The 26674-nt window shown below is 41.8% G+C and overlaps 1 protein-coding gene across 1 annotated transcript in view; it reads right to left on the bottom strand.

The window, feature by feature from the left end:
- ATP13A4 (ATPase 13A4) overlaps positions 1 to 26674 on the bottom strand; it is a 144018-nt gene that overhangs the window by 86939 nt on the left and 30405 nt on the right. Inside the window, exon 2 of the mRNA XM_082839399.1 lies at positions 8520 to 8693. Coding sequence (XP_082695525.1) covers positions 8520 to 8693 — 174 coding nt within the window. The remainder of the gene's footprint in view (positions 1 to 8519; positions 8694 to 26674) is intronic.

Genomic DNA, 26674 nt, shown 5'->3' with positions numbered 1-26674 from the left:
TTAATTCTTATTTTGTTTAAATGAATAACTAAGCATTATTTCACAGTGACTTATGATCCTATTTGACCAAGTGTTTAAAAACAAAAATTTGATATTTTTGACAAACTTCCCAAAATCAAATTCTAAACGAAGTCTTTTAACTTAGATCTAACTTTGAGATATGAGATGTTTCAGAAGGCCCCTGAAATATCTCAGAGATTTGTCCTCTCTCCTTATAAAAAGGGAGATGTTAAACTAATTACGCTTATTTGACATGTTAAATCACATGGGAGGCATTGTCAAAAAAAGAAGTAATACTAAGCCTGCTTTATGTTGTGTCTGTATAGGTATGTAAGTGTTATAGAAACTATGAAATTTCTGGAATTCTGATTGTCCTGGTATAATGTTATCAATCATAGTCCTAGTTATTATCTTAAAATGGTGTATGTCACAGAGATAACTTAATTTCCTTGTCAATTGCACTGTAATCAGCACTTTAACCATGCATTTTTCTTTTTAACATCTTTATTGGAGTATAATTGCTTTACAATGGTGTGTTAGTTTCTGCTGTATAACAAAGTGAATCAGCTATATGTATACATATACCCTCATATCCCCTCCCTCTTGTGTCTCCCTCCCACCCTCCATATCCCACCCCTCTAGGTGGTCATAAATCACCGAGCTGATCTCCCTGTGCTATGTGTCTGCTTCCCACTAGATATCTATTTTACATTTTAACTCTTTTGTCATTTATAGACAGTTATTGTTTTACTTTGATGCTTTTACAAATATGTTTCATCCTTAAAGAGATTCAGAAAGGCCTCTGATACTTTGTCTAGAGTACAGTTTTCTGATAAACTCTCAGATCATACTACTGAATTGGGTAAGAATTTACAGAACTCTAATGAAGAAACAGATGGCTTCAAAAAAGTGCTAACAAAAGATCAAGAATTAATTCCAGGAGAGAAACAATAAAGATCAGATCTGAACTAAATGAAAAAGAAATGAAGGAAATGAGAGCAAAGATCAATATAACTAAAAGCTGGTTCTTTGAGAAGATAAACAAAATTGATAAACCATTAGCCAGACTCATCAAGAAAACAAGGGAGAAGACTCAAATCAACAGAATTAGAAATGAAAAAGGAGAAGTAACAACTGACACTGCAGAAATACAAAGGATCATGAGGGATTACTATAAGCAACTATACGCCAATAAAATGGACAATCTAGAAGAAATGGACAAATTCTTAGAAAAGCACAATGTTCTGAGACTAAACCAGGAAGAAATACAAAATATAAACAGCCTAATCACAAGCACTGAAATTGAAACTGTGATTAAAAATCTTCTAACAAACAAAAGCCCAGGACCAGATGGCTTCACAGGCAAATTCTATCAAACATTTAGAGAAGAGCTAACACCCATCCTTCTCAAACTTTTCCAAAAAACTGCAGAGGAAGGAACACTCCCAAACTCATTCTACAAGGCCACCATCACCCTGATACCAAAACCAGACAAGGATATCACAAAAAAAGAAAACTACAGACCAATATCACGGATGAACATAGATAGAAAAATCCTCAGCAAAATACTAGCAAACAGAATTCAACAACACATTAAAAGGATCATACACCATGATCAAGTGGGGTTTATCCCAGGGATGCAAGGATTCTTCAATATACCCAAATCAATCAGTGTGATACACCACATTAACAAATTGAAGGAGAAAAACCATATGATCATCTCAATAGATGCAGAAAAAGCTTTCAACAAAATTCAACACCCATTTATGATAAAAACTCTCCAGAAAGTGAGCAAAGAGGGAACCTACCTCAACATAATAAAGGCCATATATGACAAACCCACAGCAAACATCATTCTCAATGGTAAAAAACTGAAAGCATTTCCTCTAAGATCAGGAACAAGACAAGGATGTCCATTCTCACCACTATTATTCAACATAGTTTTGGAAGTCCTAGCCATGGCAATCAGAGAAGAAAAGAAATAAAAGAAATACAAATTGGAAAGGAAGAAGTAAAATCATCACTGTTTGCAGATGACATGATACCATACATAGAGAATCCTAAAGATGCCACCAGAAAACTACTAGAGCTAATCAATGAATTTGGTAAAGTAGCAGGATACAAAATTAATGCACAGAAATCTCTTGCATTCCTATACACTAACAACAAAAGATCAGAAAAAGAAATTAAGGAAACAATCCCCTTCACCATTGCAACAAAAAGAATAAAATAACTAGGAATAAACCTATCTAAGGAGGTAAAAGACCTGTACTCAGAAAACTATAAGACACTGATGAAAGAAATCAAAGATGACACAAACAGGGGCTTCCCTGGTGGCGCAGTGGTTGAGAATCTGCCTGCCAATGCAGGGGACACAGGTTTGAGCCCTGGTCTGGGAAGATCCCACATGCCGCGGAGCGGCTGGGCCCGTGAGCCATGGCCGCTGAGCCTGCGCGTCCGGAGCCTGTGCTCCGCAACGGGAGAGGCCACAACAGTGAGAGGCCCACGTACGGCGAAAAAAAAAAAAAAAAAAGGAATGTAGTATAGTGGGGGAAAGCGCTGGGCTTAGAGAGTCAAAAGATAGGTTCAAGTTCTTTGTCCCCACTACCCCCTTTACCTGGACCATTCCCCATATGCTCCTCCCCACCAGCCACCATCACCTTTTTTTTTTTTTATATTGGGGTCTAGTTGCTTTATAATGTTGCATTACTTTCTGCTGTACAATAAAGTGAATCAGCTATGTGTATACATATATCCCCTCCCTCTTGGACCTCCCTCCCACCCCACTTCCCCCCTTCCACCCACCTAGGTCACCACAGAGCACCAAGCTGAGCTCCCTGGGCTATACAGCAGGTTCCCACTAGCTATCTCTTTTACACATGGCAGTGCACATACGTCAATCCCAATTTCCCAATTCATCCCACACCCCCTCCCTGCCCACACCCCCCCAACTCCCCCCACCTCCCCGCTGTGTCCACACATCTGTTCTCTAATCATCCTGATGGCTCAGGAAAGCCTTTCCTGGTTTTCTTGACTTGATGAAATCCCTGGTCTATAATCTTACAATAACCACAAAGCTTTCCTAAGTACCACTTATAACAGTTGGATTTTTGCATTTATTTGTGTAGTTGATTCCGTGGAGTCAAGAACCCTGATTTTACTGTTATACTCCCTGCCCCCTGCGCTGTCCATGAGATAGCACTGTGGCTGGCATACAACCTGTGCTCATCAAATTTATGAAGGAAGGAGGAAGGGAGAGGGAAATCCTGGCTGACATTTACTAGGTTGCAAAGTTATTGTCCTCTCTGTATCCTCATCAGTAAAATAAAAATGATAATGCCATTTCCTATGGTTGTTATGAGAATTAAATAATATAATCAATGAGATGCTGTTTTATAAAATGTAGAGCAAATAGCATTTTAATAGAAGGCAGACTGCAGAAAGCACTACAGCAGTCAGAGCTAACAAATACAGAGCTAGGAGAGAAGGAAGGACAGGCAATTAATTCCCTCTGGTATTGGGACAGAGAATGGATCAACTAAGATTTAATAGAAAAGGTGGTATATGGCTGAAGAATGAGTAGGTTTTAATAAGCAGAGATAGAACACCTACTGTCTATATTTACTGTATAGAGAATGTGTGTATGAGTGTGTACAAGTGTCTATCAGTTGAGCCCTCTCCAGAATGTCCCTCTGCAAGGATTTCCATCTGTTTTGTTCATAGCTGTATTCCCAGTGCCTATAACAACGTCTGGTACTTGACTGGTACTCAATAAATACTTGCTGAATGAATAAGTTAATGAATGAATGGGGGAGATAGGGAATATCAGAAGAAATTTTATGAGTAAAAGCATAGACAAAACAAACTGTCTGATTCCCTTAGAAAGTGGTGCCAATGTGTGGAGCCTGGGCTTGGAGAGACCAGGCTGCAGAAGAGGAGGGAGGGGAGGAAGTAAGGGATCCAGGAAACATGAACACAAATGCTGGTATCTGATGAGCATCCTGGTGGGCTGGTGGACCCAAGATGCCATTTGCATGGCTGATTTTGGGGATTTCTAAGTTTTTAAACTAAAGCCCCTACCACTGACATCTTTTGGTGAAACTGAAGGGGAAATGTTCCCCACTAAAACATTGAAGTGAAATGCCCAGAGTCAGGCCGAATAGCCAATCATCACAAAGTTCTTCTCTGAACATTGTGAGTCTTTGGCAACATGTGACATACAGTGACAGTGAAGGAAAAATGTATATGTAATTATAATAAAGATAAAAACTATGAAAATCATCAGGAGCATCTGAATTCAAAACACCAATGAATATAAATCATGTTATTTGCATAGAAATGTGGCATCGCCACAGATATTGGTTAAAATTCAGAAGTAGATGAATAATGAATAAAATGCCACTTTTAAATTATAAAATAGAAATGTAATTACTCTTATCTTTTGGAAAAATCTCACTCTTAGAGGTGCTTAATAAGAGGAGGGGAACAGAAAATAAACTAGGTGCTGAAGATTTTCAGTCAGTACACATCACGTTACTATTTTTTTAATGTTAAAAAATGACTACCTAATCAGTATCTGGGATAATGATCTGTAATCTTACCAGTGTAAGACTGATGATAAATACCAAGTACTGATTTTTTAATAACATGAAAAACAGATATGCAACACATTTTCAGGTAAGAGTCATCCAGTCTTTCTTACTGGGAAATCTTTACTGAACAGCTATTATAATATAATTCAAATAATATCTTTCTTAAGGTATCATTTTAATGCAAATAACCTTACAGCAGACTTTTAATCTATTGACTCTCAAAGCTTATTTTTATCTAAGGCTCACGTAGTAAAAGTGTTTGAAATAATCGGGTTCTTATCTAATTACATAAAGACTAATTTAGCACCTCATTTATTTGGAGAGTCTCTGGCATAGCAAATCCATTTAAAATGAGGCACAGGTAATTAAAAATTAAGGTTGAAATCAAGATGAAAAAGACAAGATTGAAGCTGGTTTCAATAGCTCTGATTAGTTGCAGAGGGCAGTGTAATGGGAGAAAGGCTTAATACACTTTCAAAGAGCCAAAGAAAGGGGCAGGGTGATGGAATGCAGCTCCCTGAGGCACCGATGCCTTTTTGAATCTTTCTGCTGTATGTCCAGTTCAAAGCTGATCACATGCAACTAGGAGAGGGGACCTGCTTGAGCACATATGAGTGTTGGGGATTTCTAGTTATAGGGCATCTTCCCCATGTCTCCTGTCCTGGAAGGAAGTGCCAGGCCTCCTGGATAATAAGGGAAGGACACAGCGTCCAGATGAGCAGGGCCGTTATACATGGGTGCATCGAGGCTATAGGAAGCGCTTTCGTACGTCAAGCTTGTGAAGTTGCTATATCAAAAACACATGCACGATCAAAATTGTCTTTGATGATGCATTTTACAGTTTGTAAATGGTTTTTACATATGTAATCTCACTTCATCCTCACACCAACCCAAGAAAGAACAAGTGCTTTTACTAGGCCCATTTTACAGATAGAGAAACTGAGGTCCTGAAACGTTAAGTAACAAACCTAAGGTGTCGTGTACCTAAGGTGCTGGGACTAGAAGTCAAAACTTTTGACTCCGAATTCCATAATGGACCAGCTCCGTGTTGGTTGATATTTTTTTTATTTCTTTCACTCTTACCAGATCTTCTTTTCTTTCTTTGTAAATTTTAGGTTCTATTATTGAAGTATAGTCCATTTACAATATTATATTAGCTTCAGATGTACAGCATAGTGATTCAGTATTTTTACAGATTATACTCCATTAAAAGTCATCACAAGATAATGGCTATAATTACCTGTGCTGTATAATACATGCTTGTTGCATATCATAGTAGTTTATGTCATACATAGTAGCTTGTATCTTACTAGATCTTTCTCTTTTCTCCCTCTTTATTTTTCTTTTACCTATTTCCCTCTCCTTTTCTTTCATTTTGCTCCCTTCCTTGCCATTTCCTTGTTCATTTCCTCTTGCTCCTCTCTGTGCCTTGACTCTGCCAGCAACCTCGGAGCTTATAGCTCAGCCAACCACATGCTCTCAGATCTGAAGAGTCTGGTGATACATTCTGAAAGACAGAAAGCTTTTCTGTTTCTGAGGTTGTTTCTGCTGCAACAAAAGCATTGCCCCCTGAGAACTAGCTGGGCAAAATGAAAGCACCTGCAGGGTAGAGTGAAGTACTTTTCCAAATCCTCCTTTCATGACAAAAAATAAGAATTTCATAGGTCCTTAAGTTCACATGGAATGGGTTGAACTATGAAAGTATCCCAAAGATGTGGTCTTCCATAAGTCCTTACATCCCTACCCTGAGCCCCAGAAAATAAACCTCTCTCTACCCCTGCTCCAGCAAGACACTAGGGCTGTATACAGCAGGACCACTTACAATACTTTGCTAAATCTGGATCAGTCCCTTTGAGACCATATAAATATATATTGGCTGAGCCATAAAGCAAATGTCCAGGCCCCTGTTCCTCTCCCAAGGACCAAGTAAGCTCGCCAGTGGGAGTGGTGACTATCTGCAGCAGTTTTGCTCAAAGTATGGTCCCTTACCAGAAGCATTAGCATCATCTGAGACCTTGTTAAAAATGCAAACTCTGGAGCCCCAATCCAAATCTAAAGAATTAGAAGCCCTGGGAGGGGGGCCCGGCAATCTGTTCATAAGCCCTCCAGATGATTCTAATGCTGGTTGGTGTTTGGGATCTACGTGCAGTTGTGTGGGGACAACCCTGAACTACGAACTGGGATATATGGTACTTCTTCCTGGTGAGGCCCCTAACTCATCAAGGAGTGTGGCTAAAATATGCACCCTCTCCAGACCCCATTTCCTCCCCCAATCAAATGACGAGATCTTCCTTGGTGAGCGCCAGGCACTCTTCTCTCATGCATATTCTGTGAGCCTTCATGAAGTATGGTTTGAGGCATCAGTGGAGCAGGGCTCCCAGCCCAACATCATCAATATGAGATGCTCTGACTCCACTATCATCTTGCCTTCTTAATGTCTTGAAGGCTATTCTCCAAGAATCTTGAGTTAAATTATAGTTGAACTTGGGTGGAGCTGCCTCAGCTCTCATCTGTAATATGGTCCACGTGTCCGCTAAGCCGGGACATAGAATGGGTGGCTCTTGAAGTGACCAGGAGCCAGAAATAAGGGATGGGGCTGAGCCCAGGGAGGGCAGGTCAACAAAGACAAACTTCATCCAACTGCCAGTTTCATTGAGGTCTAGCTCCAACTCAGAGTGAAATGTGTAAAAAAAAATTGGGGGCCAGTTATAAGACTTGCTGCTATCCTCTTCTCTCACTGAAATGAATAGAATGTTTATCTAGAGAGGTTGCTACATAAAAAAAGAAGCTAACAGCCTAGCAGAGTTTGATTTATCAAGAATTTGGTTGTCATTCTGGGTCATTTGGGCTGACGCATTGTTAGACGCACTCAGTAAAAGTCAGCCCGAAAAGGGTCCTCTGTGAGACTGCACTTTGACTTCTATCAAGAGGAATGTCCACTTTAGCCTGTCAGCCACCACATATGTATGGAATCCCTACCATGTGCCGGAACTAGGGATGCAGTTAACAAGTTAGAGATAGTCCCTTCTTTTGTGGAGCTAACAGTCCAGCAGGAACAAGGCACTTCGCCTAAGTGTAATGAGTGCTAGAAGGAAGTATTATCAGAGCCAATACAGGGGAACTCCCCTAACACCAGGACCTTGTATTAGCAGAAAGCGGCAATCTACTCAGGGACAAGATGGCCACACTTTTAAACCCTAGCATATCTACAGGATGCAACAGACTCCTATCAATAACCATGGCTCTCTCAGAGGAGCAGGGGAAGACAGGATCCTCCTCAGAGGGGTACTTCCCACCTCCTCCCCACCTTCCCTTCCCCCAGGGATACCCCAGGGGAGGGGAGCTGGGATAGGCATTGATATGTCAGGATGGGGGTGGGGAGAAGGATGAGTATGAACGTTATAACCTATAGCCTGACATAACTACTTCACACTATTATTTTTAGCTGTTAACATGGTTATTCCCTATTCCGACATTCACTAAAAATCACAATTTAAAAGGAATACCCGGGCTTCCCTGGTGGCGCAGTGGTTGAGAGTCCGCCTACCGATGCAGGGGACACGGGTTCGTGCCCCGGTCCGGGAAGATCCCACATGCCGCGGAGCGGCTGGGCCCGTGAGCCATGGCCGCTGAGCCTGCGCGTCCGGAGCCTGTGCTCCGCAACGGGAGAGGCCACAACAGTGAGAGGCCCGCGTACCTCAAAAAAAAAAAAAAAAAAAAAAGGAATACCCTATGAATTAGGTCTTCTTAATGAAATCCAATCATACACAAATTATTGATTTCTTGGTAAGTAAATGTAAGGCTGTGATGGAGCCTGAGGCTGGACATCCAGCTGCCGCCTGCCTTGTGTTCATCTCCCCACAACCATCCCATAACAAGGTGTCCAGGAAAAAGGGCCACCAGGTACAGAACCAGGTACACACTTACTGTTGTCCTCAGCAACACGACGTCTGCTTCTTGCAAGGAGCACGGGATGCAATTTGCCCACACGTGCCAAGCGGGTCTCCAGTAAAACACCAAGGGGAGGATCCCAAAGGAGAAGATAGATCCAGCAAGGCAGAGGGTTTTCCGGCAGCTCTGAGTCCGGTAGCCAAATATCTCCTGGGACAGAACCAAAATGACCCCAAACATTGATTAAGCACAACAAACGACAAATGAACAAATTGGAATTTTGGTGATGAAACTGGTGGGAGGGGCAGAGAGTGAAGAAGCTGAGGAAGGTAAGGGGAGGACAGAGTGAGGGGTTGAGGAAGTGAAGAAGGATCCCTGACAAAGATCCTTCCTTAAACATGATCCCAGACCTCCAAGAAGTTGTAATCTAACTGGGAAATTCAGTTTCTACAATTTCAGCACGTGGCTACCCCATGCCAAACACTATACTACATGATATGCTATATGGTTTCAGTCTCTCAAGCATCTCCTGAATAGGGTAATATGACCCTCAGTCCATAAATGATGAGGCTTAGCTCAGAAAGGCTGAATGTAATGACTTGTCCAAGGCCACACAGCTGGCAAGTTCTGCTGCCCTGATTCAAACCCAGATCTGTCAGCCTTCAGGTCTTGAATTCAACCCACAGACGTGATCATGAGCCATGTGACAGAAGGACTGGGTGACGGCAGCAATGAATGATTCCCTTGGCTGGAACCAGGGAACCACCATGGGCAAGAGGGGCTAGAAAAGGCCTTGAGTTTGGAGTCAGGATTTGGTGAAAGTGTTTGACCAAAAGAGGATGAACAACTAAATCCCAGCTTGCCTTTAAGGGTTTGCAGTACAGGGAGCTATGCCTTCCTAGCCTCCTCTCTTGTTTAATAACAAAAAGAATTTTACATCAAGGGGAAAACACCGCAGAGACAATTTAGTTTATTTCAACTATTGAGCAGCTGCTATGTGCCATGAGGGTACAAATAACAAAAAGATAAGAGACAGACCTCTAATAAATGTATAATCTGGACAAACTTCTTCCTTCCAAGGAAAGCCTGGGACAGAATGGAAAACCACACCTGAAGCTTATGGCCTAGGTCCCACAGCTATATCCTACAAAGTCATAGGTGTACTTTATACCGGTTATAATGGCTACAGTTGAGAGGAAGGAGAGGGTCCGAGTTAAAAGCACATTCTCTGGACCAAAACACTTTGAGTTCAAAGCCTAGTGTGCCCCTTACTGGCTGTGACCTTGAACAAGTTAGTTAACCTCTTTATTCCTCAGTTTGTCATCTATAAAATGGGCGTGCTGATAGTACCCCCGTCCCAGGGCTGCTGTGTGTTACTGTGTATAAGTGCTATGTAAACATTTACTGCTGCTGCTACGATTTTACTATTTCCCCTAACATAGACCTGAAATTCGACCCCTGGGTTTACTGGCATTTAGAGCTAAGAATTAGTATCAATAGTTCTGCTTTTGTTAGAATTGCCTGTTAGGATAATAAGGGAGCTGGAACATGCATCTTTAAATCCACCGACTTCTCTGTCTCACTTGGTAAAGATATATTATCAGAAAAGTTTCTGTGATCCTTGACGGAAAGCTGCTTTCATGTGTAGTTACTAAGTCCCTTTCTCTTATTAGCAGGCACGCAGGTGTCAAACGGCTTCCTTAGGTAGTGTCCACATCTGGCATGCCTTTGATAAAATGCTTACCTTGCCTCAGAAATACAAGCTCTTGAATCATTTTGCAAAGTAGAATGTCTATCCTGACATAAATATTCTTCTGTCCCACACTCAAGCTATTGCTCCCCAGATGCCAAGCCTGAGATGCTCTGTCCCCTCACCACGCTAGAAACAATGCTTTGTTGGTTTCATACCAAGCAAGGTCCCAATTCTAAATTCCAGACACCTGTCTGAGTCCATCCCACTGTCTTTTCCCACATGCTTTTATTATATTCCTACACTTTGGAACAGATCAACTTCTACCCGCCCTCCCCATCAGGCCATTTTTTCATCTTTTTAAAATATTATATTTAAAAGGTTGCTTATCTTGCCATTCAATCTAGCTCCTCATATAATATAACGAAGTTATGCCAGTTCTATAAGCACAAACCTCCCTGTCAATGTGCATTCTTTTACAGGCTATGCAATGAGAGCTCTGTGTAGTTTCCAAAGTGTCTTCATGTTCATTATCAAAGTAAAGCAGGAATGATGACCTTCCATTTCCAGCTAAGAAAACAGGAATTTAAAGTAATTATAGGATTTCCCTGGTGGCGCAGTGGTTAAGAATCCTCCTGCCGGGGGGCTTCCGGGAAGATGGCGGAAGAGTAAGACACGGAGATCACCTTCCTCCCCACAGATACACCAGAAATACATCTACACATGGAACAACTCCTACAGAACACCTACTGAACGCTGGCAGAAGACCTCAGACCTCCCAAAAGACAAGAAACCCACCCCCCCACACGTACCTGGGTAGGGCAAAAGAAAAAAGAATAAACAGAGACAAAAGGAAAGGGGCGGGACCTGCACCAGTGGGAAGGAGCTGTGAAGGAGGAAACGTTTCCACACACTAGGAAGCCCCTTCGCGGGCGGAGGCTGCGGCTGGCGGAGGCGCAAAGCTTCGGGGCCGCGAGGAGAGCACTGCAACAGGGGTGCGGAGGGAAAAGCGGAGAGATTCCCGCACAGAGGATCAGGGCCGACTGGCACTCACCAGCCCGAGAGGCTTGTCTGCTCACCCGCCGGGGCGGGCGGGGCTGCGAGCTGAGGCTCGGGCTTCCGTCGGAGCGCTGGGAGAGGACTGGGGCTGGCGGCGTGAACACAGCCTGAAGGGGTTAGTGCACCACGGCTAGCCTGGCAGTGTATCCGGGGAAAAGTCTGGACCTGCTGAAGAGGCAAGAGACTTTTTCTTCCCTCTTTGTTTCCTGGTGCGCGAGGAGAGGGGATTAAGAGCGCTGCTTAAAGGAGCTCCAGAAACAGGCGCGAGCCGCGGCTAAAAGCGCAGACCCCAGAGACGGGCATGAGACGCTAAGGCTGCTGCTGCCGCCACCAAGAAGCCTGTGTGCGAGCACAGGTCACTATCCACACCCCCCTTCCGGGGAGCCTGTGCAGCCCGCCACTGCCAGGGTCCCGGGATCCAGGGACAACTCCCCCCGGGAGAACGCACGGCGCGCCTCAGGCTGGTGCAACGTCACACCGGCCTCTGCCGCCGCAGGCCCGCCCCGCACTCCGTGCCCCTCCCTCCCCTCGGCCTGAGTGAGCCAGAGCCCCCGCATCAGCGGCTCCTTTAACCCCGTCCTGTCTGAGCGAAGAACAGACGCCCTCCAGCGACCTACACGCAGAGGCGGGGCCAAATCCAAAGCTGAGCCCCGAGACCTGTGAGAACAAAGAAGAGAAAGGGAAATCTCTCCCAGCAGCCTCAGAAGCAGCGGATTAAAGCTCCACAATCAACCTGATGTACCCTGCATCTGTGGGATACATGAATAGACAACGAATCATCCCAAATTGAGGAGGTGGACTTTGAGAGCAAGATTTATGATTTTTTCCCCTTTTCCTCTTTCTGTGAGTGTGTATGTGTATGCTTCTGTGTGAGATTTTGTCTGTATAGCTTTGCTTCCACCATTTGTCCTAGGGTTCTATCTGTCCGTGTTTTTTGTCTGTTTTGTTTTTTGTTTTTTAATAATTATTTTTTATTTAAATTATTTTATTTTACTTTATCTTCTTTCTTTCTTTCCTTCCTTCCTTCCTTCCCTGCTTTGACAACGAATCATCCCAAATTGAGGAGGTGGACTTTGAGACCAAGATTTATGATTTTTTCCCCTTTACCTCTTTTTGTGAGTGTGTATGTGTATGCTTCTGTGTGAGATTTTGTCTGTATAGCTTTGCTTCCACCATTTGTCCTAGGGTTCTATCTGTCCTTTTTCTTGTTGTTGTTTTTTTTAATTTTTTTTCTTAATAATTATTTTTTTATTTTAATAACTTTATTATATTTTATCTTATTTTATTTTACTTTATCTTCTTTCTTCCTTTTATTCCTTCCTTCCCTCCTTCCTTCCTCCCTCCCTCCCTCCCTTCCCTCCTTTCTTTCTTTCTTTCTTTCTACTTCTACTAATTCTTTCTTTCTACTTTTTCTCCCTTTTATTCTGAGCCGTGTGAATGAAAGGCTCTTGGTGCTGCAGCCAGGAGTCAGTGCTGTGCCTCTGAGGTGGAAGAGCCAACTTCAGGACACTGGTCCACAAGAGACCTCCCAGCTCCACATAGTATCAAACAGCAAAAATCTCGCAGAGATCTCCAATTCAACACCAGCACCCAGCTTCACTCAACGACCAGCAAGCTACATTGCTGGACACCCTATGCCAAACAACTAACAAGACAGGAACACAAACCCACCCATTAGCAGAGAGGCTGCCTAAAATCATAATAAGTCCACAGACACCCCAAAACACACCACCAGACGTGGACCTGCCCACCAAAAAGACAAGATCCAGCCTCATCCACCAGAACACAGGCACCAGTCCCCTCCTCTACGAAGCCTACACAACCCACTGAACCAACCTTAGCCACTGGGGACAGACACCAAAAACAATGGGAACTACGAACCTGCAGCGTGCAAAAAGGAGACCCCAAACACAGTAAGATAAGCAAAAGGGAAGACAGAAAAACACACAGCAGATGAAGGAGCAAGAGAAAAACCCACCAGACCTAACAAATGAAGAGCAAATAGGCAGTCTACCTGAAAAAGAATTCAGAATAATGATAGTAAAGATGATCCAAAATCTTGGAAATAGAATGGACAAAATGCAAGAAACATTTAACAAGGACCTAGAAGAACAAAAGATGAAACAAACAACAATGAACAACACAATAAATGAAATTAAAAATACTCTAGATGGGATCAATAGCAGAATAACTGAGGCAGAAGAACGGATAAGTGAACTGGAAGATAAAATAGTGGAAATAACTACTGCAGAGCAGAATAAAGAAAAAAGAATGAAAAGAACTGAGGACACTCTCAGAGACCTCTGGGACAACATTAAATGCACCAACATTCAAATTATAGGCGTTCCAGAAGAAGAAGAGAAAAATAAAGTGACTGAGAAAATATCTGAAGAGATTAGAGTTGAAAACTTCCCTAATATGGGAAAGGAAATAGTTAATCAAGTCCAGGAAGCACAGTGAGTCCCATACAGGATAAATCCAAGGATAAATACACCAAGACACATATGAGTCAAACTGTCAAAAATTAAATACAAAGAAAACATATTAAAAGCAGCAAGGGAAAAACAACAAATAACACACAAGGGACTCCCCATAAGGTTAACAGCTGATATTTCAGCAGAAACTGCAAGCCACAAGGGACTGGCAGGACGTATTTGAAGTGATAAAGGAGAAAAACCTGCAACCAAGATTACTCTACCCAGCAAGGATCTCATTCAGATTTGATGGAGAAATTAAAACCTTTACAGACAAGCAAAAGCTGAGAGAGTTCAGCACCACCAAACCAGCTTTACAACAACTGCTAAAGGAACTTCTCTAGGCAAGAAACACGAGAGAAGGAAAAGACCTACAATAACGAACCCAAAACAATTAGGAAAATGGGAATAGGAACATACATATCGATAATCACCTTAAATGTAAATGGACTAAATGCTCCAACCAAAAGACAAAGATTGGCTGAATGGATACAAAAACAAGACCCATATATTTGCTGTCTACAAGAGACCCACTTCAGACCTAGAGACACATACAGACTGAAAGTGAGGGGATGGAAAAAGATATTTCATGCAAATGGAAATCAAAAGAAAGCTGGAGTAACAATTCTCATATCAGACAAAATAGACTTCAAACTAAAGACTATTAGAAGAGACAAAGAAGGACACTACATAATGATCAAGGGATTGATCCAAGAAGAAGATATAACAATTGTAAATACTGATGCACCCAACATAGGAGCACCTCAATACATAAGGCAAATACTAAGAGCCATAAAAGGGGAAATCAACAGTAACACATTCATAGTAGGGGACTTTAACACCCCACTTTCACCAATGGACAGATCACCCAAAATGAAAATAAATAAGGAAACACAAGCTTGAAATGGTACATTAAACAAGATGGACTTAATTGATATTTATAGGACATTCCATCCAAAAACAACAGAATACACACTCTTCTCAAGTGCTCATGGAACATTCTCCAGGATAGATCATATCTTGGGTCACAAGTCAAGCCTTGGTAAATTTAAGGAAATTGAAATCATATCAAGTATCTTTTCCGACCACAATGCTATGAGACTAGATATCAATTACAGGAAAGGATCTGTAAAAACTACAAACACATGGAGGCTAAACAATACACTACTTAATAAAGAAGTGACCACTGAAGAAATCGAAGACAAAATAAAAAAATACCTAGAAACAAATGACAATGGAGACACGATGACCCAAAATCTATGGAATGCAGAAAAAGCAGTTCTAAGAGGGAAGTTTATAGCAATACAATCCTACCTTAAGAAACAGGAAACATCTCGAATAAACAACCTAACCTTGCACGTAAAGCAATTAGAGAAAGAAGAACAAACAAACCCCAAAGTTAGCAGAAGGAAAGAAATCATAAAAATCAGATCAGAAATAAATGAAAAAGAAATGAAGCAAACGATAGCAGAGATGAATAAAACTAAAAGCTGGTTCTTTGAGGAGATAAACAAAATTGATAAACCATTTGCCAGACTCATCAAGAAAAAAAGGGAGAAGACTCAAATCAATAGAATTAGAAATGCAAAAGGAGAAGTAACAACTGACACTGCAGAAATACAAAAGATCATGAGAGATTACTACAAGCAACTCTATGCCAAAAAAATGGACAACCCAGAAGAAATGAACAAATTCTTAGAAATGCACAACCTGCCAAGACTGAATCAGGAAGAAATAGAAAATATGAACAGACCAATCACAAGCACTGAAATTGAAACTGTGATTAAAAATCTTCCAACAAACAAAAGCCCAGGACCAGATGGCTTCACAGGCGAATTCTATGAAACATTTAGAGAAGGGCTAACACCTATCCTTCCCAAACTCTTCCAAAATATAGCAGAGGGAGGAACACTCCCAAACTCATTCTACGAGGCCAGGATCACCTTGATACCAAAACCAGACAAGGACGTCACAAAGAAAGAAAACTACAGGCCAATATCACTGATGAACATAAATGCAAAAATCCGCAACAAAATACTAGCAAACAGAATCCAACAGCACATTAAAAGGATCATACACCATGATCAAGTGGGCTTTATCCCAGGAATGCAAGGATTCTTCAGTATACGCAAAACAATCAATGTGATAAACCATATTAACAAATTGAAGGAGAAAAACCATATGATATTCTCAATAGATACAGAGAAAGTTTTCGACAAAATTCAACACCCATTTATGATAAAAACCCTGCAGAAAGTAGGCAAAGGGGGAACTTTCCTCAACATAATAAAGGCCATATATGACAAACCCACAGCCAGCATCATCCTCAATGGTGAAAAACTGAAAATATTTCCACTAAGATCAGGAACAAGACAAGGTTGCCCACTCTCACCACTCTTATTCAACATAGTTTTGGAAGTTTTAGCCACAGCAATCAGAGAAGAAAAGGAAATAAAAGGAATTCAAATCGGAAAAGAAGAAGTAAAGCTGTCACTGTCTGCAGATGACATGATACTATACATGGAGAATCCTAAAGATGCTACCAGAAAACTACTAGAGCTAATCAATGAATTTGGTAAAGTAGTAGGGTACAAAATTAATGCACAGAAATCTCTGGCATTCCTATACACTAATGATGAAAAATCTGAAAGTGAAATCAAGAAAACACTCCCATTTACCACTGCAACAAAAAGAATAAAATATCTAGGAATAAACCTACCTAAGGAGACAAAAGACCTGTATGCAGAAAATTATAAGACACTGATGAAAGAAATTAAAGATGATACAAATAGATGGAGAGATATACCATGATCTTGGATTGGAAGAATCAACATTGTGAGAATGACTCTACTCCCCAAAGCAATCTATAGAGTCAATGCAATCCCTATCAAACTACCACTGGTATTTTTCACAGAACTAGAACAAAAAAATTCACAATTTGTATGGAAACACAAAAGGCCCCGAATAGCCAAAGCAATCTTGAGAACGAGAAATGGAGCTGTAGGAATCAGGATCCCTGACTTCAAACTATACTACAAAGCTACAGTAATCAAGGCAGTATGGTACTGGCACAAAAACAGAAATATAGATAAATGGAACAGGATAGAAAGCCCAGAGATAAACCCATGCACATATGGTCACCTTATCTTTGATAAAGGAGGCAGGAAGTACAGTGGAGAAAGGACAGCCTCTTCAATAAGTGGTGCTGGGGAAACTGGACAGCTACATGTAAAAGTATGAGATTAGATCACTCCCTAACACCATACACAAAAATAAGCTCAAAATGGATTAAAAACCTAAGTGTAAGGCCAGAAACTATCAATCTCTTAGAGGAAAACATAGGCAGAACACTCTATGATATAAATCACAGCAAGATCCTTTTTGACCCACCTCCTAGAGAAATGGAAATAAAAACAAAAATACACAAATGGGACCTAATGAAACTTCAAAGCTTTTGCACAGCAAAGGAAACCATAAACAAGACCAAAAGACAACCCTCAGAATGGAAGAAAATATTTGCAAATGAAGCAACTGACAAAGGATTAATCTCCAAAATTTATAAGCAGCTCATGCAGCTTAATAACAAAAAAACAAACAACCCAATCCAAAACTGGGCAGAAGACCTAAATAGACATTTCTCCAAAGAAGATATACAGACTGCTGACAAACACATGAAAGAATGCTCAACTTCATTAATCATTAGAGAAATGAAAATCAAAACTACAATGAGATATCATCTCACACCAGTCAGAATGGCCATCATCAGAAAATCTAGAAACAATAAATGCTGGAGAGGGTGTGGAGAAAAGGGAACCCTCTTGCACTGTTGGTGGGAATGTAAATTGATACAGCCACTGTGGAGTATGGTATGGAGGTCCCTTAAAAAACTACAAATAGAACTACCATATGACCCAGCAATCCCACTACTGGGCATATACCCTGAGAAAACCATAATTCAAAAAGAGTCATGTACCAAAATGTTCATTGCAGCTCTATTTACAATCGCCCAGAGATGGAAACAACCTAAGTGTCCATCATCGGATGAATGGATAAAGAAGATGTGGCACATATATACAATGGAATATTACTCAGCCATAAAAAGAAACAAAATTGAGCTATTTGTAATCAGGTGGATAGACCTAGAGTCTGTCATACAGAGTGAAGTAAATCAGAAAGAGAAAAGACAAATACCGTATGCTAACACTTATATATGGAATTTAAGAAAAAAATGTCATGAAGAACCTAGGGTTAAGACAGGAATAATGACACAGAGCTACTAGAGAATGGACTTTAGGATATGTCGAAGGGGAAGGGTAAGCTGTGACAAAGCGAGATAGAGGCATGGACATATATACACTACCAAACGTAGGGTAGATAGCTAGTGGGAAGCAGCCGCATAGCACAGGGAGATCAGCTCGGTGCTTTGTGACCACCTGGAGGGGTGGGATAGGGAGGGTGGGAGGGAGGGAGACGCAAGAGGGAAGAGATATGGGAACATATGTATATGTATAACTGATTCACTTTATTATAAAGCAGAAACTAACAAAAAAATAAAAATAAAATAAAATAAAAAAGAAATCAAAGCAATTTTCACACTGAGGACATATACTCAATCCTGAGCACATTGAGAGTCTGTTCTGATGAATATGTAAGTCGAGTGCTGGGAACAAAAGACAAACTGTAGGACCAGCTCCAGATGGGAGTTCTAGTAAGACATAGCTACACAGAAGGAGTTATCCCAAAGGGCTATACCCACGGTGTAGCAGTAGACCAGAAATAAATAAGGCCCTTAGAAAAAGACAAGAAATATTTCCATTTTCAGCCTTGGCTCTGGGTGAAATGAAAGTTTCCTTTGTGAATTCTTAATCATGAGCCAGCCATATTTTCAGGATAATCCCAAAGACCTTAAATCAAGATATATGTTAAATTTGTCCTGAATTATTGGTAGCTCTGGGCTTTTGGCAGAAGCAAATCCTCTAGATGAACACACCTTCAAGAACACCCCATAGCAGCAATTTAGATAGAGTTCCACTAAACAGTAGCTCAAATGGAAAAATCTCAAAACTCACAAGAAAAGAAGGTACAAAAAGAGAGCCACACAAAAAAACAAGACTCCAGAAATGGAAAATCTCAGGCTTATAATATAAAAATAAGTATTTCAATATTTAAATGAGTAAGAGAAATATTACTCAGCCATAAAAAAGAGTGAAATAATGCCATTGGCAGCAACATGCATAGATCTAGAGATTATTATACTAAGCAAAGTCAGAGAAAGACAAATATAATATTACTTATATGTGGAATCTAAAAAACAGTACAAATTAACTTGTTTACAAAACAGAAACAGACTCACAGACATAGAAAACAAAGTTATGGTTACCAAAGCAGAAGCCGGGGGAGGGATCAATTGGGAGTATGGGATTAACAGATGCACACTACCATATATGAAATATATGAATATATATAGGGAACTATATTCAATACCTTGTAATAAACTATAATGGAAAAGAGTAAAAAAAAGAACATATTTACATTAAAAAAAAAAAGAATCCTCCTGCCAATGCAGCGGACACGGGTTTGAGCCCGCGTCCAGGAGATCCTATATGCCACAGAGCAACTAACCCGTGCACCATAACTACTGAGCCTGCACTCTAGAGCCCGTGAGCCACAACTACTGAGCTCACGTGCCGCAACTACTAAAGCCCCTGCGCCTAGAGCCCGTGCTCCGCAACAAGAGAAGCCACCGCAATGAGAGGCCCGCGCACCGCAAGGAAGAGTAACCCCGGTTTGCCGCAACTAGAGAAAGCCCATGCACAGCAACGAAGACCCAACACAGCTAAAAATAAACTTAAAGTGATTATAGTAATAGTTATTATTAACAACTAATAATTTGAAAACAATGACGGCAGCTAACATTGGTGGAGCACTGAAACGCCTTTCACCAAGCACTTTATACACACTTTCCTTTTGTTGAAAAAGACTAAAGTTTCCCAATGTACGATGCTCGTAAGTGACTCAGAGCTGGGCCTCCAGTCCAGGCCTCGGCAGCACACGGAAGACAATGTGAGCTGACCATTTCTACTCTAAGGCCGTTCTTCATTCTGTTTTTAATGTCAGTTCAATTGAAGAAATATTTTTTTTAAGTGTCCAGAGAATAGCAGGCATGTGCTAGACACAGAGATAAATGAGACAGTGCTTCCAGCGTCAAGAAGCTCATTAGTTTAATGGGAAGCTCCAGAGGCACATAAACAGATTAAACAAGTTTAGAGCAATACAAGTGTTATAGAGAGAGGTGACTATATAAATTGTCGTCTGAATTGGGTGCTATTAATAACAACACAGGTAGACCAGAAGTATCCCAGGAAAGCCAGATGAACATCCCCTAGTCATACCAGAGTGGTACCCTTAAAGCTTGCTTGCTGTCAGCCTGTGGACACAACACCAGTTAGTAGCTCATGACCCATAACCCATTGCCAAATTTTCAGTAGAAAAGCTGGAATAATGTGGACAAGGAGTGTTCAGTTATTGCTTGTTGAAATGAGCTGAACTGTACTGACTTGAAGTGAATTACATTGCAGGGACTATTCATAGATACTGGGTTTAAAATTGCAAAACTTAGCCCAGTGCTGTTTCTTATCACCCCATAGCAATTTCCTTCCCGCATTACAAAGTACCTTCCATGTCTCCAAAAATGCTTGGGAGAACTGTCCCTGCTACCGTGCACTCCACCCACCCTTCCTCCCACAAAAAGGAGTCAATCAGTCACACACACACAAAAAAAACATGTTGGGAAAATGTCCAAAGAATATTACCCTCATGACAGTCTACATGCATTATGGAATAGCGTGCTATCACTTTCATCATCCCCCTCCAACCCACAGATTCTCCTCCTCCCTCTGTCCCAGGGCATCTACATCCTTTGCACCCCTAAGGGCTTACAGTCTGTCTTCCAGGTGTACAGGCCTTCTCCCTTCTTCCCTATACTCAAGAAGTCAAACTATGCTCCCCGGAGCAATGATCTAAACTACCTCAGCCAACAGAACCTCTGAAGAGTCTACAGACCCTCTCCCCAGAAACACACACACATAAAGTTCTCCATAGAGATTCAAGGGGTTCCCAGAATCTAGAAAAGACCCTGCCCTAGAGGGTTCATAAGGCTAAATCAAGGCTGATCTTTCAGAGTTTACACTCTTTATGTGAACCTGGGGTCTGGCACTAGGTAAGCACTTAGTGAATGCAGAAGTGTGAAGACAGGAACTCACGGAAATGCAGGGGAGAGTGAGAGGGTGACAACAAAAGCAGAGCAGTGACTGACTCCAAAAAGCTCCACCGGGTGGTATTATCACCTGGGAGCCACCAAGTCCTGAGAATGGTTCCCGGCCTTCTAGTCCCAGAGGCTGCCAGGAGAACACCTCTCCCAGAGAATACTCACATCAGCCAGGTCTCAGAAACCGGGGTGTCATGAGAGAGGGAGATGTATGTGCTTGTCACACGGACCAGATAAATACACGCTCAGGTATTAAGAGTTTGTTCTCTTCCCAGCGGCACCATTTCCGCAGTTGTGATTGTCCTGCCGATGGAGCTGTAATCAAGCACAGTGCCTAAATTGGGCTCTGGAATCTTCTCTGACGAATTCTCTCACCCTGACTGACATGCCTTCTTTAAATATATTCAATCAATTACAGTCAGATCCTGTTGGCCTGAGAGCCATTTATTCTCTTTAAGACAATTTTGCATTTCTCTACTGGCTTCATTAAACATTGAAAAGTTTAAGTGATTCATTTTTTAAAAGTTTACTTCCCTAAAGATAAGCTCTTTTCCCTTATTTCCAAAGGTTGGGAGTGAAGAGAATGTTTTTCTACAATTTCCACGCGGTACAACAAGTTGTGCTACTGGAATGCAGTTTATGTTACTGCCGATCTTCACCACACACTCTATTTAAATTTGTCTGGATCATTTCCTGTTTCCCACTCTTTTGTGCTAAAGAACATTTCCTATGTGTCCTAAGTTAACTTCTCCATCCAGCTGAGAACTTCTCAACCTGAATGACCTAATCTTAAACTGGAGGCTCAGAAAGAATGGCCTGCAGACAGGTTTCTTGTTGGCCTGGTAAGTATTTCTTAAAACTTTAAATTGGCCCAATTATTTTCACATAAAAGCTCTACCTTTTCTTTAAAATTAATCAGAAATTGTGACCTTACTGTATTCACATTCTTGCACTGTAAGAATCAACTGGGGACTTAAAAAATGATACAAATGAACTTATTTACAAAACAGAAACAGATTCACAGACACAGAAAACAACCTTATGGTTACCAAAGGGGAAATGTGGGAGGAGGATAAATTACGAATTTGGGAGGAACATATACACACTACTATATATAAAATAAACAACAAGGACCTACTCTATAGCACAGAGACCTATACTCAATATTTTGTAATAACCTATATGGGAAAGGAATCTGAAAAAGTATAGATATATATATGAATAACTGAGTCTCTTTGCTGGACACCTGAAAATAACACAACAGTAAATCAACTATACTTCAATAAAAATAAATAAATAAAAAATTTAAAAAATAATCCTCTGGGGAGCACCAAGAGACATGTACAAAATAGCCCAGGAACTAATCCAACACCACCCAATGAGACAGGGGATGATGCACTGTGATGTGTTCACACTACAAGATCTGATACAGCACTTCAAATAAATCAGCTCCCAGCAACACCCAACAGTAGGGATGACTCTTAGTAATACAATAGTAAGTGAAAACAGTCAGTGCAAAGGCTTATGTCAGCATGACAATCTTTTTTTTTTTTTTGCGGTACGCGGGCCTCTCACTGTTGTGGCCTCTCCCGTTGCGGAGCACAGGCTCCGGACGCACAGGCTCAGCGGCCATGGCTCACAGGCCCAGCTGCTCCGTGGCATGTGGGATCTTCCCGGACCGGGGCACGAACCCGTGTCCCCTGCATCGGCAGGCGGACTCTCAACCACTGCGCCACCAGGGAGGCCCATGATAATCTTTTTATAAAGTTAAAAACGACTAAAATTTTAAGAATATTTTAAGGATACGCTTAAATAAAAGAAAACTATATAGAAAGGAAGGCAAGGGAATGATGACCGCATGGTACAGGACAATGGTTACTTATATCGGGACGAGGCAGGGAGAGAAGGGACACATTGTCAAATGTAGGTCATTGTCAAAATTCTAGATTTTGTTTGAGTGGTGGGGTCATCACATTATTATAAGGAGTTAATTAAATGACTAAATTAATGCAATACAGCATGGGCAAAGAACCAGTGTGTCATGCACCAAAGATTATGGACAACTAATTGTGAGCACCTGAAGCCTTAAGGAAAAAAGGAAGAATCAGCCAGAGCAAGTGAGAGATGCCCCCCTTTAAGCGAGCAGGTGTTCCCCATTTCCCATGGTCTCTGCCATGCTTTCTCTTTTCCCCAACACTGAGGCTCTATGTCAGCTTCTGTTTCTCATCTCATCCTGGGCCTGTTCATTGGAGACACAACTTCTCTCTGTAGGCCAGTGGTTCTCAACCAGGAGTTATCTCGTCCCCCTGAGGACATCTGGCAATGGCTGGAAGTCACTCTCACCTGGGTAAGAGGTGCTACAGACATCTGATGGGTAGAGGCCAGGAATGCTGTTAAACATCCTACGATGCAGAGGACAGCTGCCCCCAAAGCTCCACACACACAAAAAAAACATTATGTGGCCCAAAACTGTAGCGCTTGAGAAGCCTGCTATAGGCGTTTGCCCCACCTAGGCAGGCCTCTAGGGCCTAGTGCCTAGAACGTCATCCTCAGCACCCAGAGGAGAATTAGACATTTTTGAGTTTGAAATCTACAGTAAACAAGGATAAGCACTTAATGCCAAATGACCCTAAGGTCAGTAGTGGTCATAGGAAGCCATTTTGCAGACGAGGAAACAGGACCTAAGAGAGAAAGCCAGCTGCCCCTATGGACTACACCCGCTTCCCTCCCCGAAAAGAACTACCCCTCTCTCTCACTCTGCCCCAGCCACAAGGACGTTTCCTTAAACTCATGGAGCCCTATCCTGCCTCAGGATCTTCCATTGCCTGGCGACTTCTCATCCTTTTTTTTTTTTTTTAAACATCTTTATTGTATAATTGCTTTACAATGGTGTGTTAGTTTCTGCTTTATAACAAAGTGCATCAGTTATACATATACATATGTTCCCATATCTCTTCCCTCTTGCGTCTCCCTCCCTCCCACCCTCCCTATCCCACCCTTCCAGGCGGTCACAAAGCACCGAGCTGATCTCCCTGTGCTATGCAGCTGCTTCCCACTAGCTATCCACCTTACGTTTGGTAGTGTATATGTGTCCATGCCTCTCTCTTGCTTTGTCACAGCTCATCCTTCCCCCTCCCAATTTCCTCAAGTCCATTCTCTAGTAGGTCTGTGTCTTTATTACTGTCTTATCCCTAGGTTCTTCATGACATATTTTTTTTTCTTAAATTCCATATATATGTGTTAGCATACGGTATTTGTCTTTTTCTTTCTGACTTACTTCACTCTGTATGACAGACTCTAGGCCTATCCACCTCATTACAAATAGCTCAATTTCATTTCTTTTTATGGCTGAGGAATATACCCTGAGAAAACCATAATTCAAAAAGAGTCATGTACCAAAATGTTCATTGCAGCTCTATTTACAATAGCCCAGAGATGGAAACAACCTAGGTGCCCATCATCGGATGAATGGATAAAGAAGATGTGGCACATATATACAATGGACTATTACTCAGACTTCTCATCCTTTTAAGTCTCCTTCAAATGTTTCCTTCTCAGAGAAGCCTTAGCCAATCTCCTATATAATTATAAGTCCCTGATCTCATACACCGTTTATAATACTTTTCTGGCATTTTTCCAACTGGAAATTTGTAAGTTTTTTGGTTGCTTTTCTAACTATTCTTCCTTTCTGTCCCCACAAGGCTTTAAGTTCTGTCAGTTTGGGATCCATTCAAGTTTGTTTCCTCCAATACTGTTTACCCAGCCCCTAGTATATGATCTGCATGTAGTCGGCACTGAATGAATGAATAAATAAATGAGTTATTGTACTGAGGGAAAGAGGGAAGGAAGGAAGAAGGAGGGAATGATTAAGAGAAAGAGGAAATGAAAATTAATAACCCTACTTTCCTTGTTCTATCCCAAGAAGTTTAACTATATCCTATTTTGGGGCATTCTAAAAATTAAATCAATGTACTGGAGGTCAAAGAAAAAAGGAGGCATAAGCAATCCCCAGACACTGTTCTGTGCCTTGGGCCATTAGGAAATGTTAACTGGTCTCATCATTTACATCACACTTAATCTCTAAGGCTAGGTTTCTTGAACAAGTGCTTTAATTTTTCTTTTTCTTCCTCCTTATCTGTCTCCAGGAGTTGAAAAGATGCCAAAGGTAAGGCTGAGTTTCCCAAGCTCCTCACCTTCAACAGAGACAAGCCAAGTGCCTGGGCTGGAAGGGACAAACTGATTCGGACATCTGCCACCCAGGCTCCTGCTCTGGACCAAAGGTGAGTTCACAATTACCTTTGGGTGAGCTGTGCTAATTTCCTGGTCTTGGAAATTACTTTACAGTAAAATGATTTTTAAAATATATAAAGAGGGCTTCCCTGGTGGCGCAGTGGTTGAGAGTCTGCCTGCCGATGCAGGGGACACGGGTTCGTGCCCCGGTCCGGGAAGATCCCACATGCTGCCAAGCGGCTGGGCCCCTGAGCCATGGCCGCTGAGCCTGCACGTCCGGAGCCTGTGCTCCGCAACACTGGAGAGGCCGCAACAGTGAGAGGCCCGCGTACCACAAAAAAAAAAAAATAAAAATAAAATATATAAAGAAATACTCTGCAACAATAACTACTTAACCACTGAGTCCCATTTTCCATTAACAGTGTTGTCATCCATTGAATGGTGCAAGTGTGAGCCTTGAGGGAGGGGATCCTTGGGAGTCTAGCGACCTGGCTGCCATTCACTGTCCTGTGGCAGAAAGTTAGAATATCATTAAGCTCAATTTCATTCTCAGGTCTGGGATTTCGCTTCTCTCTTATTCCTAGCTTTGGAGTGCCCCCTCTCTGGCCATTGACTCCCAGTTTGCTTGTTCAGTGTTACCTCCCGAGATTGCTATGGGAAAGAGTGGAATGACTCTGTCCGGCCCCAGAACAAAGGAACTCCACATGAAAATGTTTAGGTGCTGCATCCCCAGTGTAACGTCTTCAAGGCATTTTTGCTTCTGTTCAATTTATATTGTCTACTGTGTCTAAGGCCATGGGTAAGGTAGGTCTGTTAGAGATAAATTTCCCACCCTCAAAGAGCTGACAGGAGAGGTGATGGATTAAAAAATACAATTCAGGGCAGAAAATATGAAGTGTCATGTGAAAAGCACAGAGAGAAAAATGCTATTAGTTTAAAATGATGATGATACCCAACTGAGATGATAATTAGAAAAAGCTTGCCAGGAGGATTGTGACTTGAGGTGAACTTGGGGAGAATTGTTAGAACTTCAGTAGTTGGGAAAGGAGGGTAGGAGGAACAAGCCTCGAGCAAAGGGACAGCATCTGAAAACATGGAGTGTACCAAAGAACAAAATGTGATTTCAGGTAGCACAGGTCCGTGTATGGTGGTGTTCCAATTAACCCCATCCTATATGGCCAGAGAATGCAACTTTGGGTGAGACTCTGGGATTCTAAGACATGTCCTGTACTCCAGCTAGCCATTGATCAAAAGAGAGCTTGCCGAACCCTTAAAAACTACACCTACATCTCTTCCCCTCCACAACCAGCAAGCAGACCTCTTGCAACTTTCATAAAGCTGGGGTCCTTGGGCAAAGTCAGGGACAGAGAGGCCTCTGCCTATGGCCTCTGCCTATTCCAGCTGGGCAGCAGTCTGGTTATGGAAGCAGGAAGATGTGTTTGGGGTTTCAGTGTCCTTTGACCTAATCAGG

This window comes from Leucopleurus acutus, assembly GCF_964270905.1.
Source record: "Leucopleurus acutus genome assembly, chromosome: 5".
Taxonomy (NCBI): Eukaryota; Metazoa; Chordata; class Mammalia; order Artiodactyla; family Delphinidae; genus Leucopleurus; species Leucopleurus acutus.
This window is presented reverse-complemented; position numbering and strand designations above follow the sequence as displayed.